We start from the raw sequence: 13,957 nt of genomic DNA, 5'->3' as shown, positions 1-13,957 counted from the left end.
CTTAGTGGCTGCGGACCAGATCCCGGGTCAGTTTGTCCTCTGCACACTGTGAAGCAAACAAGAGGTCTGAGAGAGATCTGGAGTCTGGGCTCTATTCAGTAGCACAGAGATCAGGTGTTTGGGTCCGTGAAGGGCTTCAGTCCAAATAAAACAATATAAATAAACTTCAGAGCACTGAGCAGAGCAGGAGACAGAAACCCAAGTACCTTAAATATTGCACTGGCACAAAGCATCTGGAGCTCCTCATTGTCACTTCTCAGGTTTTTCACCAAGTCCTTCACCATCCCTTCATTTTCAATAGCAACCCTGTAGTTTTTCTGTAGGAACAGAAAAACACAACAAAACGTCACAAGCATGAATAAATATTCAAACACATTGTTTACATGCTTAAACATCATCAAAAATTCCATTAACTTCCATTTATCCCACATTTTAAATAAAATTTGATCTTGATCTACTTTTTCTTTACTTCTTGATAATAGTTGTCAATGGAGTTGTCATCCAATCTGATGCAAACATGCCTTCTGATCACACACGTTCATCATTTAAACGTCACTGCGGACGCTCTGTTGTTTCTTGACCTTTTAACTTGCCTGCTGGACACTGTGTGCTCACCTTGAAGCTGACCAAGTCCTCCACCATTTAAAAGTGAAGATTTCACCTATAGTTTTAAATGTCATCCTTGATCCAAACTGCAGCCAGACTGACTGTTGTAGGGAAACTGAACGTCTCCAGCACACAAGGAGAAACATTTCATCTAAGGAGTCAGAATGTCCTATTTTTACAGTTTACGCTAAAAAAAGTTTTAAATATTTTAGACTTTTGTCATTAAAATGTCAAATAACTTCGATATTGGAAATGTGTTGTTTGCTGTACTTCCAGGCATACCTTTAAAGTGACATCATCTGCTGGACTTTGTTTGTTGTTGCTGATATTTTTGCTGTGCAACCATTTTTTCTCTCAGCTCCCACCTGTACCTGGTTCCACTAATCACCTCCTAAGCTTTGCTAGTCTGCCGGTTTCTGTTACATCTTGCCAGATTATGCTGTTCTGTCTTCTGTTTCTTTGTCACACCTGTTTCCAGCCCTGATATTTGTCATTGTGTCATCTCTATTTTTGGATTTTGTAACACAATGATTTTCATGTTGTCCAATTTCCATTTGAGTCCCAGAACTACTAATGCTCCTAATTTTTTCTATTCCAAAACAGGAAAAAATAAGAAAAAATAAGTACCACAGATATTTTACATATGCAATAAATATTTAATGACAAAATTAAATTAGTAAAAGTTTGTAGGAAGCTTTACTAGTTTAAACTGGATTAGTCAACAATAGAATAATATGAACCTGAATCTCAATGATGATTTACAGTAACGACTGTTTCACAGAATCAGATTAACATGTCTTACAGCAAAAGAACAACATTACTGGATACAGAGGCTCTCCTCACCTGTGAGGCACATTCCTGCAGGGTTCCCACAACAGGGATCACCATGTCCTCATATGGAGACCTGAGCAGGAATCCCAGCAGAGGGATCCCCCCAGCTTTACGGATGGCCTCCTTGTTCTTGCTACTTTTGCTGAGGCTCCACAGAGCCGAGGCTCCACAGCGAGCCACCTCCAAATTCATCTCCATGTCTTCTTCCGGTGTTGCCGAGTAAGGGAAGCATTCCAGCAGCTTCACCTGATCAAAAAGAGGATCCCAGACTTCTAAACAACTCAGTGAAGCCGACATGGTTCCAGGAACTCCCTGAGGTTTGCTTCCTACTTTGAGGTGATAATGGAGGGTTTCAAATGAGAACAATAAGTAGTTAGCCATGATTAAGGGTGTAATTAAAACTCTTATTACCACAGGTTGTGCAAGGATGAAACCAGCAGAGATACAAGAGAGAAAAAGTAGTAGGACAGATGCTGATGATAGAGCTGAGAAGCCCAGTGTGACGGTCATGGCCTTCAGAGTTTGAACCCTTACTTCCTGGCCAGTGACAAAGCTATAACACACTACACAGTTAAAAGGTAGAACAGCATGAAAGAAATCTGCCATGTGAGCAACTCACATATGAGCACATTCGATTTGAATCTGAAAAAAATATACAAAGGATGGAGGCTTTAATTACTGCTACTTCTGTCAACAAACAGGAATGCATGTCAGAGGATGCAGGAGAAACTCTAGCTGCTTTCCCCAGCATCCAATAATGGATGGACACTATCAAGAATCTGCTGTGCACCACAGGGAGAGAATGGAAATGTTTTATATGTCTTACACTTTAAAGAAGAAGTGATGTACAGGAAGAAATGAAGAGAAGCTGAAATTGTTGGACCATAAAGCTTTAACAGCTTTGTAATGCTGCCAATCCTTCCTATAACTTTGTGGTGGTAGAGAGGGCAGGACAGCTGCCAGACCAGTACAACACCAGAACCAGGTCAGCTTTCAGTTTTCTCATGTTACACTGCAGTTTGTTCATGTTACAAACATGAACAAACAGGCTTTAAGTTGACCTATTCTGAACAGGTCTATGGGCTATACGAAACACGTTTTTTTACCTTTCCTTTTTGTTGCACAAAATCATTCTTATATAATGAGATTTCAGTCTGCTCAGTTCTATGTACTTAGAGCTTCTTTCAGAATGAGCTGTTTTAGAGCCTCTTGTCACTTTAAATCCAAATAAGCTGCTGGTGACTATGCTCCCCTAACTCAACATTTACACTCCCAAGTGAAAATGGTTGCAAACAGAGCCATAGTTATACAAACACACATATTTGAAAAGCAGAGGAAGTGAAGCCTCCTGCACAACCAACAAGAATGCAATAAGTGTTTTCTGAATGGTAAGTCAACAACAAAACAGATGTCTTTTCCAGCAGCCATTGTACAGCACATATAATTGGAAAACCATCTGGCCTAAGGTGCTGAAGCTAAGCATCGGTTACAGTTGACGAGCTGAACTCTACAATGGTTGGAGGTTTTGGAAACGGTTTGTTTTCCAGACACCTAAAAACATTAATTCACTGACACAAAAGAGCTAGGTGTTTTCTTTAAGAGCTTGGACTGTCTTATAGAAGCAGTTGAGGCCCAAATGGAAGCACCCAAAAAGAAGCAAACATCCATCATTCCGAGCTGAGACTCACCAGTTTACTGATTCCTCCATGTACCCTCACTATTCTTCTTGCTCTTCTGAACTTTGCCACATGTGCAATAGTCTCAGAGGCCAAGGCCTGCAGTTCCTTCACCGGTATGTCCAGGTTGTTCACCATCCTCTGCAGGCCTCTCATGTTTACAATGGTCTGTCGGATGATAACGTTCTGGCTGATCTTTGCCAGGATTTTTAAAGATCCAATCTGATCAAATGACAAAAGCAATGTGTGGAAAAAAATAAAGAACTATTACTTTACAATAACTGTGCTGAAACAGGAATATATAGAAGTCAAACACTCAGCTGTATTTCCAATAAAAGTAGGCAAAAAGTCAGAATAAAAGCAGTTCTGCACTGAATGATCATTCCTGCACATGCGCAGGCTGAGTCCTTGGTCCCTCGGAATTACTGTCTCACAAGAAAGTTGAGGGCTTGAGTGCCGAGTGTCATGTGACTTTATAGACTCACATGGGTCACTGGCAGATCCCCAGTGACTTTGTTGTGATTAACATTCGACCTACACATGTGCAAGGATTATCATTTTAGTCCTTGAAGAATCTGCTCTGGCGGTCAAACCATAGTTCGTTGTTGCTTTTTAAGTAACCTTTACTTTTTAAGTAACCTTTACTTAAAAAGCAGTCAAACATGTCATACTGGTGAATAACAGCTGTCTGTGTCTTTAACAGCCTGCTCCCTATACCAACACTCCTGTTACACCAACTAAAACCCATACTGACACATAGAAGCAGTTCTTGTCATGACTGCAATCCATCCAGGTCCAGCTTAAGTAAAGCTACTCACTTTGCTTCTGATGTCTGTAGTATCCAGCAAGTTAAGGAGGAGCTCCAGCCCACCTAAGTCCAGAATGGCCAGTTGGATGACCTCCTTCATTAGATCAAGATCCATCATGGCGCAGAGAACAAGCACAGTGGCTGTCTGGTCTGCTGCCTAAAACAATGTTTATCAAACAGGAGCAAAGAAAAATGAAAGAGAACATTCAAGGCTAAAGGGATTGATGCAGTGCTCATAGAATTAGTCTGTGCAGTTTGTCTCTGATTCACTTTGACTGGACGTGTTTGGTTGTTACTGCAGGCTTGAACATAGTTGTGTGGTGGTAACCACTGAGGGAAACATTTATTCTGCAGAGAGACTGAAGCTCCCAGACCAGAACCTGACATTGTGTTTAGATGCTTATTGTCTTTAAGTCATCATCTTTGGACCTAAAGAGGAATGATCTAGAGTCAGCACACAGCTTCAGTCAGAAACCAGTGATCAGGCTTGAATTCTGGGTGTGGTGATGGAAAAAGACCTGAACCACTAGAGCTACAAATTCAGCCTATCACCTGAAAAACATTTCCAGGATTATATAATCTAATTCACTGATTGTTATGCCTATGTTGTGTTCTCCCCATAGCTAGAACTGAGTGAGTATAATCAGTACCAATGAACAAACATAGAGGTGTGGAATAAACACATTATCTTGAAACATCAATAATCTAATGTTTATGTTCAAACAGGCTCATCAGTGGAGACCTACATCCACAATCTCAGTTGTGTGATCAGATCTTCTTCACAGAGCAGTTCTCTGACACTGCAGGACAACAGGAACATGTGTTCTCCATATCATGAAGCTAAAACCTAAATGTGAACCATTTGTCCATTAACAGCAGTGGATCTACTGCTTCCTTTGTCTCCTCCATTCTAACTCTTCAAAGGATTTGCTGGGCCAGCTTCATACCTTGTAAAAACAAGAAAAAATGTGATGTTCAGGAGCGATAGCTGGGAAATCAGTAAATAGATCATATGTTTTCATTTTCAGACACTTTGGTCTGGAGGGATTGTCGACATTCTTTAAAACATCGACACCATCTGAAGTCTCTTATGATGAAGGATTTTTGACTTTCCTTTAGCAGGACCAGAGCAGAGTCTCCAAGACGAAAACATTCAACCATAGAAGAAATTATTCAAATCAATGCAAAGTGTTTAAAAACTGCATCATTGCTTTCTTTGTCCTCAAGTGTTAACTGTGATTTATTTTACAATCTTTGTTTACTGAGCTATAACAATCAGATTAGTTTTTATTAACAATAACAAACTTGTTTCCACATGTTGCAGAGCTGACATTGATCATTTCAACAGTAATAACCTCTGTAGCCCCATGGCATTACAACATGGTGGCTATAGAAGATCTATTGAAGGTTTAATGATTATCACAAAATGAAAGAATCTTCTTGGAGGTCACTCTGTAGTGATCTTTGAGGAAATGCACACGGGCAAAGGAAACAGCATTAGCATGAGTTGGTACTGTGGTTCTGAAGGAGATGACACACAGAGAGAGTAAAACTATCCAGGATAAAGTCTCTAGAGCTGTTAAAATACACCTAAATAAAGCAGAAGATGTCAGTATAAAGGCTGCACAGTGGCACAGTTGGTAGCTTTGCTGGCTTGCAGCAAGAAGGTCCTGGTTTCTGCATGGAGCTAGCATGTTCTCCCTGAGCATGTCCGGTTCCACAAGGACATGACTGTCAGCTGGATTAATCTCTCTAAATTCTCCTTAGGTGTGGGTGTGTGTGCATGATAGTCACAACCCCACAAGCGTGTTGGGTAATCGATGGATGTGAGCCTCATGAAGATTCCTTCAACATGTTGCTGCTTCTCTCCCTGCAGGTTTCTCTGCCTGAGCAGCTAACAGCAGAAGCCTCCACGTGGCTGAATGAAGGTCTTCTTGTAATCGGTTTCCTCTGGAGCTGCAGCTGGGATTCTGCAGACACAGTCTGACCTGCTGCAGCTCCAGGCCAATAAATCACAGCACTAAGGATGTGAAGCAGGAACGAGGTGAGCAGCACTGCCAGTGAAGCACTGGTGACCCTTTATGCAGCGCTTTTCTGCACGTGACCTGGACATGTTGCTAGAAGGAGTGAACATCTGTGTTTAGTGTGGAGTTCTGATCTGCAGCGTTGGGTTGGTGCAGATGAATGCAGGCCGCTGACAGAGCTTTGTAGATCTTAATGTCAGAGAGGAAACCTGGCAGAATTTGAACTGATGAGGACAGATCAGTGTTCAAACTGCAGGTTCAGAGTGAAGATCACCCAGTAACAAGAACAATCCAGTCTCTGGATGCTCCATAGGAAGGATGCTGGTAGAACTGGACAGAATGAATGATTACTGATGTCCAATAAAATAAAGCTGAATCACTTCATATTCATCAGTGTCATAAAAGGAGTTAACCTTTTATGGTTAACCCCTAAAAGGTTAGATCTTGATCTAGATCTAGTCAAAGATCTAGTTTTTTGACTAGATCTTTATTCTAGTCAAAGACCTGATTAGAATAAAGATCTAATCAGGTCTTTGAGTTGAGAAATGCTTCGTTCACAAAAAGAAAAATTATGTCATCTTTAAAGAATAAATAATTATTAGAAAAAATAAAACAAACCATCAGATGTTGGACAACATAATGAGACAGAAATGAGCTTCTGGTGAGAAAACCTGCTGCTGCTGACTACTTTATGGATTAATTTTATTACAGCAATCAGTCATGAAGAACTGAGAAGAACAATGCAGCAGTTCTGCTTCTGGCCAGCAGAGGGAGGAAACCTTAAAGAGGATACAGCTTGTAGCAATCAGCTACTGTTAAATTCATTAGTTTAATGAAAATCTCTGTTGATATTTAAACAAGTCTAGCATTGTCTTCCTAAAATATCTCTAGTTTTATCAGCTCAGTTTTTTCTGCAATAATTAGAGTGAAGCTTTAAAATCTAGCATTAGTTCTACCTGCTGCATCCTTCCTGTTAAAATAAATCTGTTTATAATAGGGATGATTAAACGAAACTCATACTTTAACACTAATGCATTAGAAAGTGGAGAGTGAAGTGAGAACCATGTAAAACAAACACATGAATTCATGTTTGTCAGAAACTGACTTCAGATTGGATTCTGGATGTTGTGAGAATCAACATGAGCCTCATAGAGGAACAGGTCTGTAGCCGTCCAGGTAGAAAAACTAACACTTCAGACCCCTGAGCAAATATTCCTACATAAACATCATTAAAACATCAAACAGATCATGCATGTGTCGCTGTGTGAAAGTATTTCACTTCCTAAACAACAAGCAGCAGTCTGTGGTGTGAGAGGGAAAAGATCTGCTCCTAAAATAAAAACAGATATTTAACTTGGCTCTTGCTGACTGGCAGCCACTGATGGTGACAACATTACAAAACAACTGCAGGTGAAAGGTCATAAATAACTGCACTGTGGGGTTTCCAGACAGAAAGAAAGCAGGGACATGCTGTGCAGAGTTAAATGCATCTTTCTGCGGCAGGAAAACACAAAACCCTAAAACCATCAGCACAGGTCCTGATGTTAAACTTTAAAATACACTGCATAGTGTGTTGATTTTATCTGAATGTTGCCTCTTTCGTATCATTTACATCTGTTTGTTCCTTTGCTGGAAATAGTGAATTCCTCCTTTAAGACACGGAATTTCCTTCCAATTATTTTTTATTTTCTTCAGCTAAAAATTCCCTCACATAATTCCTCTTGACTGGAGAGTTTTCCACAAAACATTTCTTTCCTGGAGTGAGCAGGATCTCATTTAGCAACAAGCTCTGGAAGTCAGAAAATAATCAGTTCCAACAGGACACCACAAAATTGTTTCCTGAACATCAAGCCCTTCAGTTTTAAGCTATGAAGTTATTTTTACTGCTGAATAATGAAGTGTGAAAGTTATTTCTAATATAATCTGTCTGAGTGATCTTGTCTAGATAACATAGAAAAGGGATCAAAAAAAGGAGGAAGGAATTCTCAGGTATTCCCAGTCAGTCTAGAGCGCTGCTGCATCCACATTAATATACCCCATATGTCCTGTCAAATCCATCACAGATTTACTTCTCTGTGGTTTGGGCTAATAGGGATACAGCTGTCTGTCAGTACTGCCTCCTGAACCTCAACTCTGATATGCAAACCAAACAGGTCTGTGTCAGAACAACAAGAATCCAATCAAACACTTCAGGAAACATCTCCATTCAAAGCAGAGCTTTAAATAGGAGCAGGTGACATTGATTTCCTCTGACATCCTTCAGTCACAGACTCAGATCACGAGTCTGGATCTAAACAGCTGGCATGGTCTTACAGGAATACAGGCGTTGGGAACAGCTTTGATTGGAAGACAGATGGACAGAAAAAAACCTCTGATTTTACTGCCTCCTGACAGCTATGGCCTGCTTTGGCTGAGCTAGAAAAACTATCACTACATTGGGATGAATTCTATCTGTGGAAGGAAACAACAGTGTTCTGGGTGATGTTCTCATACCTTGAGGTACTTCACGAGTTTCTGGACCTGCCAGTATTCAGACTGCAGTTCAGTGCTGGTGTCAGGACGTCTCTCTGTCTGCTCCTCTTCCTCCTCACTTTCACTGGAGCTCCCGCTGAAATGCTCTTCTGGGAAGGATGCTACTATGCTTTTCCTGAATACAAACAGCACATCTGTGACTGTAGATAACCACATATGCAGGAGTCGGCGAGAGGATCCATTTCAGACAAAGGGATGGGCTGGTACATCATGATTAATTCTGGGAGTGTAAATGGATAAACAGCCTGGCCATCCCACACTAGAGCACCCACTAACTATATTCATATTTAAGTTTCAAGCTAGAACTTCCACAAGATCTAAGCAGCGGGAAAACACATCAGAATAATGTCACAGGATGACTGGCGCTGTCATCATACAGAGAGCAAAGACTTGTTGAGCCATTTATGCAACCTCAACTGCAGAGGTTTCTTTAAAACTGCAGAGCTGGTTAGATCAGGAAAACTGGGCACTGTGGACCAATGAAATCTGCTCCCGGTTCAAATGAGAGGTGGCTCCCATGAACAGCCAGATAGCATTTCCAGGGAGAAGATTATCAGAGAGAGGAATGCGACCAGGACTGTGGTGTCCTGCTGTGGTGGGAGCTGATGAGTGGACCAACCCTGGAGTCTTCACTTAAAGGACAGAGGATGACGGCCAACAAAGAAAGCAATCAGAGATGGTGGTTCAAAACAAACTGTTGATTCCACTAGTACTAGTAGCAAGGAACCACAAATGTGACAACATTCAGTTCCTTCTGTCAGCATCCAAATCTGATGAATAAAATACCACAAAGTCTTCAACATCAGAACAATATGAAATGTTTAAAAGGTCAACTCACATCAGGTTTATTATTTTTAGAGTTAAACTGTTCAATATTTCATCTTCACAGCTAAAGGTAGATACCAGTAGAAATACCTGACTGGTATCTCCTAAGAGAGATGCCACTTAGGAGCTGCTCTGCCATTTTTACAATTCTTAGTAATAATAATAATAAAACTGGATTTATAACACACGTTACATGTAAATCTCAAAGTGCTAGAAAATGACAAAAGCATTAACCATTGTAAAATATAATAAAAACTCATTTAAAATATCAATCATAAGATCTTAAAAACAAGAATGTTGTCAGTTCTTTTCAGAAAGACTTTGTGGTCTATGGCACCCTGGGGTGGTGCGGAAGCTCAATCCACAAGTGAGGACAAACTGAGAAAAATGCCCGGTCTCCCACCAATATTAACTTTGTTTGAGGAGTTTAGAGACGCTCCTGTGTTGTTCATGGATAGTACTTCGAGAAGGTGAGGTGCGGTCCTGACACAGCCTGTGTCAGATAGAGGGTCTGCTGTTCAGATCTACTGTCATCTGTCATTCAGGCACCCACCTGCCTCCTGGGATCCGGGAGGCAGGTGGATGCACCGGCAGAGGAGCAGTCTCCAACTATAAGTTGTCAGTCAGTTGAGAGAGTCGATAAGGATACGAAGTGGAGCGGATGTTGGTGATTTTGGTACTGAAAGAACCCAAGAACCTATTCTTCTACATCTGGCAGTTCAATATTAGAAAGGTGAACAAAGACTTCAGGAGTTTATTTCATCAGGAAAAAGTAGAAGGTGAGAACAGCTCTGTATTCTCCTGTTTTATTTTAAGAACCATGGTTTATTATATTAAAACGGAACAAAACAGAGGGAGCTTTGGTGCTATTTCATCCCTACTGACCGCCAGAGGCGGTGCTTCAAGCACTGAATGATCATTCTTGTGCATGCGCAGGTCGAACACTAATGACAACAAAGTCACTTTTGACCTGCCGGGGACCCACGTGAACCACGTGGCACTTCCAGTTCACCCAATGAGTCGCAGCGGCCCTCTCTCCTCTGCAGGCACGAGGCTTACAGATCCTCCCGTATCTGAACGACTGGCTCATTTGTGCCGCGACGTGGGACCAGGCGGTTGGAGACACTCGGTTAGTGCTCCATTATGTGGGATGCTGAAGATGGAGAAAAGCAATCTGACTCCCTTACAGGAGATCATCTACCTGGGCATTGCCATAAATTCCATCTCAATGACTGCTTGCCCGTCACCCCAGCAGGTCAACAGTACATTGAGTGTGCTCCTAGAATTCAGGCGCAGTATGGCACTACCACTGGTGCCGTATCTTCGACTTCTGGGCATGCTTACAGATGCATCCGCTGTAGTGCCCTTGGGTCTGCTGTCATTGCAGCCCCTCCAGATGTGGTTGAACAGCTTGAATCTAGACCCCACACAGAACACTCATCGTCTCAGAAGACTTCGGGTAGGGCCTCAGTGTCTTCAGTCTGTGTCCCAATGGAGGGTGAGGTTGTTTATGATGACGGGGGTCCTGCTCGGTTCCCTCCCGTGCCGTCGGGAAGTTGTGTTAACGGATGCATCCTCCATGGGACCAGGTCAAGGAAACTGTTGTGCTTGACTCAACGGCTTCTGACCTGGGCAGCTCCATACTTGGCCAGCCTCAGAGCAGCCTACATCCCGGGGCCACAGAACATGCCAGCAGATTTTCTATCCTGTCAGAAGCTGCTCCCAGGAGAGTGGAAGCTTCACCAAGAGGTAGTCTAGAGNTTGCTTTCTTTGTCCTCAAGTGTTAACTGTGATTATTTAACAATCTTTGTTTACTGAGCTATAACAATCAGATTAGTTTTTATTAACAATAACAAACTTGTTTCCACATGTTGCAGAGCTGACATTGATCATTTCAACAGTAATAACCTCTGTAGCCCCATGGCATTACAACATGGTGGCTATAGAAGATCTATTGAAGGTTTAATGATTATCACAAAATGAAAGAATCTTCATGGAGGTCACTCTGTAGTGATCTTTGAGGAAATGCACACGGGCAAAGGAAACAGCATTAGCATGAGTTGTTACTGTGGTTCTGAAGGAGATGACACACAGAGAGAGTAAAACTATCCAGGATAAAGTCTCTAGAGCTGTTAAAATACACCTAAATAAAGCAGAAGATGTCAGTATAAAGGCTGCACAGTGGCACAGTTGGTAGCTTTGCTGACTTGCAGCAAGAAGGTCCTGGGTTCGATTCCCGGCCCAGGGTTTTTCAGCATGGAGTTCTCTCTAGGTACCACAAAAACATACATCATCAGGTGGATTAATTCTCCTTAAGTGTGGGTGGGTGTGCATAATGGACTTGACACGATCCCACAAGCGTGTTGGATAATGGATGGATGTCATATCTATGAAAATGTCATAAGAGTGGTCTTTAGAGATTTGATTATCAAGCGTCTGAGAGAACAACCTGAGACCAAGTCAAAGAATAAAAAGTCCCCAAATATGTTCAGCTGTAGCCTGCTCCACTAATTATTAGAGGTCAGCACTACAGTGACATCACGTACATAAATGAGTGATTCTTAACAAGCTCTTCTAGCTGTTATGGAACAGTTTATATAAAAGTTTAAATTTTTTGTTTGTTGAAACTTTGTAGTTAAAAAGGGTTCATCTAGTCTGAAGGATAAAAGCAGCACCAAACGTTTCTTTCATGAACTTGATATGAGCCTCATGAAGATTCCTTCAACATGTTGCTGCTTCTCTCCCTGCAGGTTTCTCTGCCTGAGCTGCTAACAGCAGAAGCCTCCACGTGGCTGAATGAAGGTCTTCTTGTAATCAGGTTCCTCTGGAGCTGCAGCTGGGATTCTGCAGACACAGTCTGACCTGCTGCAGCTCCAGGCCAATAAATCACAGCACTAAGGATGTGGAGCAGGAACGAGGTGAGCAGCACTGCCAGTGAAGCACTGGTGACCCTTTATGCAGCGCTTTTCTGCACGTGACCTGGACATGTTGCTAGAAGGAGTGAACATCTGTGTTTAGTGTGGAGTTCTGATCTGCAGCAGTCAGTCATGAAGAACTGAGAAGAACAATGCAGCAGTTCTGCTTCTGGCCAGCAGAGGGAGGAAACCTTAAAGAGGATACAGCTTGTAGCAATCAGCTACTGTTAAATTCATTAGTTTAATGAAAATCTCTGTTGATATTTAAACAAGTCTAGCATTGTCTTCCTAAAATATCTCTAGTTTTATCAGCTCAGTTTTTTCTGCAATAATTAGAGTGAAGCTTTAAAATCTAGCATTAGTTCTACCTGCTGCATCCTTCCTGTTAAAATAAATCTGTTTATAACAGGGATGATAAAACAAAGCTTGTACTTTATTACTGATGCATTAGAAAGTGGAGAGTGAAGTGAGAACCATGTAAAACAAACACATGAATTCATGTTTGTCAGAAACTGACTTCAGATTGGATTCTGGATGTTGTGAGAATCAACATGAGCCTCATAGAGGAACAGGTCTGTAGCCGTCCAGGTAGAAAAACTAACACTTCAGACCCCTGAGCAAATATTCCCACATAAACATCATTAAAACATCAAACAGATCATGCATGTGTCGCTGTGTGAAAGTATTTTACTTCCTAAACAACAAGCAGCAGTCTGTGGTGTGAGAGGGAAAAGATATTTTTTATTTGTTTTATTCATGGTGACAACATTACAAAACAACTGCAGGTGAAAGGTCATAAATTACTGCACTGTGGGGTTTCCAGACAGAAAGAAAGCAGGGACATGCTGTGCAGAGTTAAATGCATCTTTCTGCGGCAGGAAAAGACAAAACCCTAAAACCATCAGCACAGTCCTGATGTTAAACTTTAAAATACACTGCATAGTGTGTTGATTTTGGGGTACCGTGGTGGTGTGAGGGTACAGGACGTGATCCATGTACGGAGGCTTTAGTCCTCAACACGGCCGTCATGGTTTCGAGCCGATGACCTCTGCTGGATTTCTTCCCCACAACCTTTCCTGTCTGACCACTTCAAATAAAGGCCACTAGAGCAGATACAATCTTAAAAGAAAATGTGTTGATTTTATCTGAATGTTGCCTCTTTCATATCACTTAAATCTCTGTTCCCTTTTTGGAAAGAATGAATTCCTACTTTTAGACAGGGAATTTCCTTCCATTATTTCTATTTTCTTCTCGCAAAAGAAATATCTTGACGGCAGAGTTTTCCACAAAACATTTCCTCAACTGAAGTGAGAAGATATTACACTCAGGGAATGTCGAGATAATTTTCTAATGTATTATGTCTGAATGATCGTATCTAGATTAGGGCTGCAACTCACTATTTTGGTAAACAATTATTCTATAGATTACTCTGATGATTAAGTGGATCAAATAAATCATTTTATTGCCTAAAATACAACAACATTGCATCCCTTTATGCTACACTAAAGGTAAATACTTCTACCATCAACATGTGAAACTCTCAGCACTTTCGGTTTGATGTAATATTAATACATCAAATGTTATTAAATGAATGTTATTAAAGTTATTAAAGTTGTCACATGGTGTGGGCTGAACCACCTGCAGCTCAATGTGACAAAGACCAAGGAACTGGTGGTGGATCTGAGGAGGAGGACCAGGACACCAGTGACCCCTGTTATGATCCAGGGGGTCAGTGTGGAC

General features: G+C 41.4%; 1 protein-coding gene across 12 annotated transcripts in view; it reads right to left on the bottom strand.

The window, feature by feature from the left end:
* The window catches only part of odad2 (outer dynein arm docking complex subunit 2), a 73,075-nt gene that overhangs the window by 46,013 nt on the left and 13,105 nt on the right, over nt 1–13,957 (bottom strand). For all 12 annotated transcript variants that reach the window (XR_001424563.1, XR_001424562.1, XR_001424561.1 and 9 more), the window contains 5 exons: nt 8,439–8,592; nt 3,932–4,078; nt 3,126–3,335; nt 1,450–1,683; nt 207–317 (listed from right to left, as the gene is read on the bottom strand). Coding sequence is in view for 2 of the 12 variants with exons in the window: in XM_015029080.1 (XP_014884566.1) it covers nt 207–317; nt 1,450–1,683; nt 3,126–3,335; nt 3,932–4,078; nt 8,439–8,592 (856 nt within the window). In the remaining 10 variants the exon portion in view is untranslated. The remainder of the gene's footprint in view (nt 1–206; nt 318–1,449; nt 1,684–3,125; nt 3,336–3,931; nt 4,079–8,438; nt 8,593–13,957) is intronic.

The sequence above is a fragment of the Poecilia latipinna genome, unplaced genomic scaffold, assembly GCF_001443285.1.
Source record: "Poecilia latipinna isolate Pla-1442-1.1 unplaced genomic scaffold, P_latipinna-1.0 Scaffold143, whole genome shotgun sequence".
NCBI classification, from domain to species: domain Eukaryota; kingdom Metazoa; phylum Chordata; class Actinopteri; order Cyprinodontiformes; family Poeciliidae; genus Poecilia; species Poecilia latipinna.
This window is presented reverse-complemented; position numbering and strand designations above follow the sequence as displayed.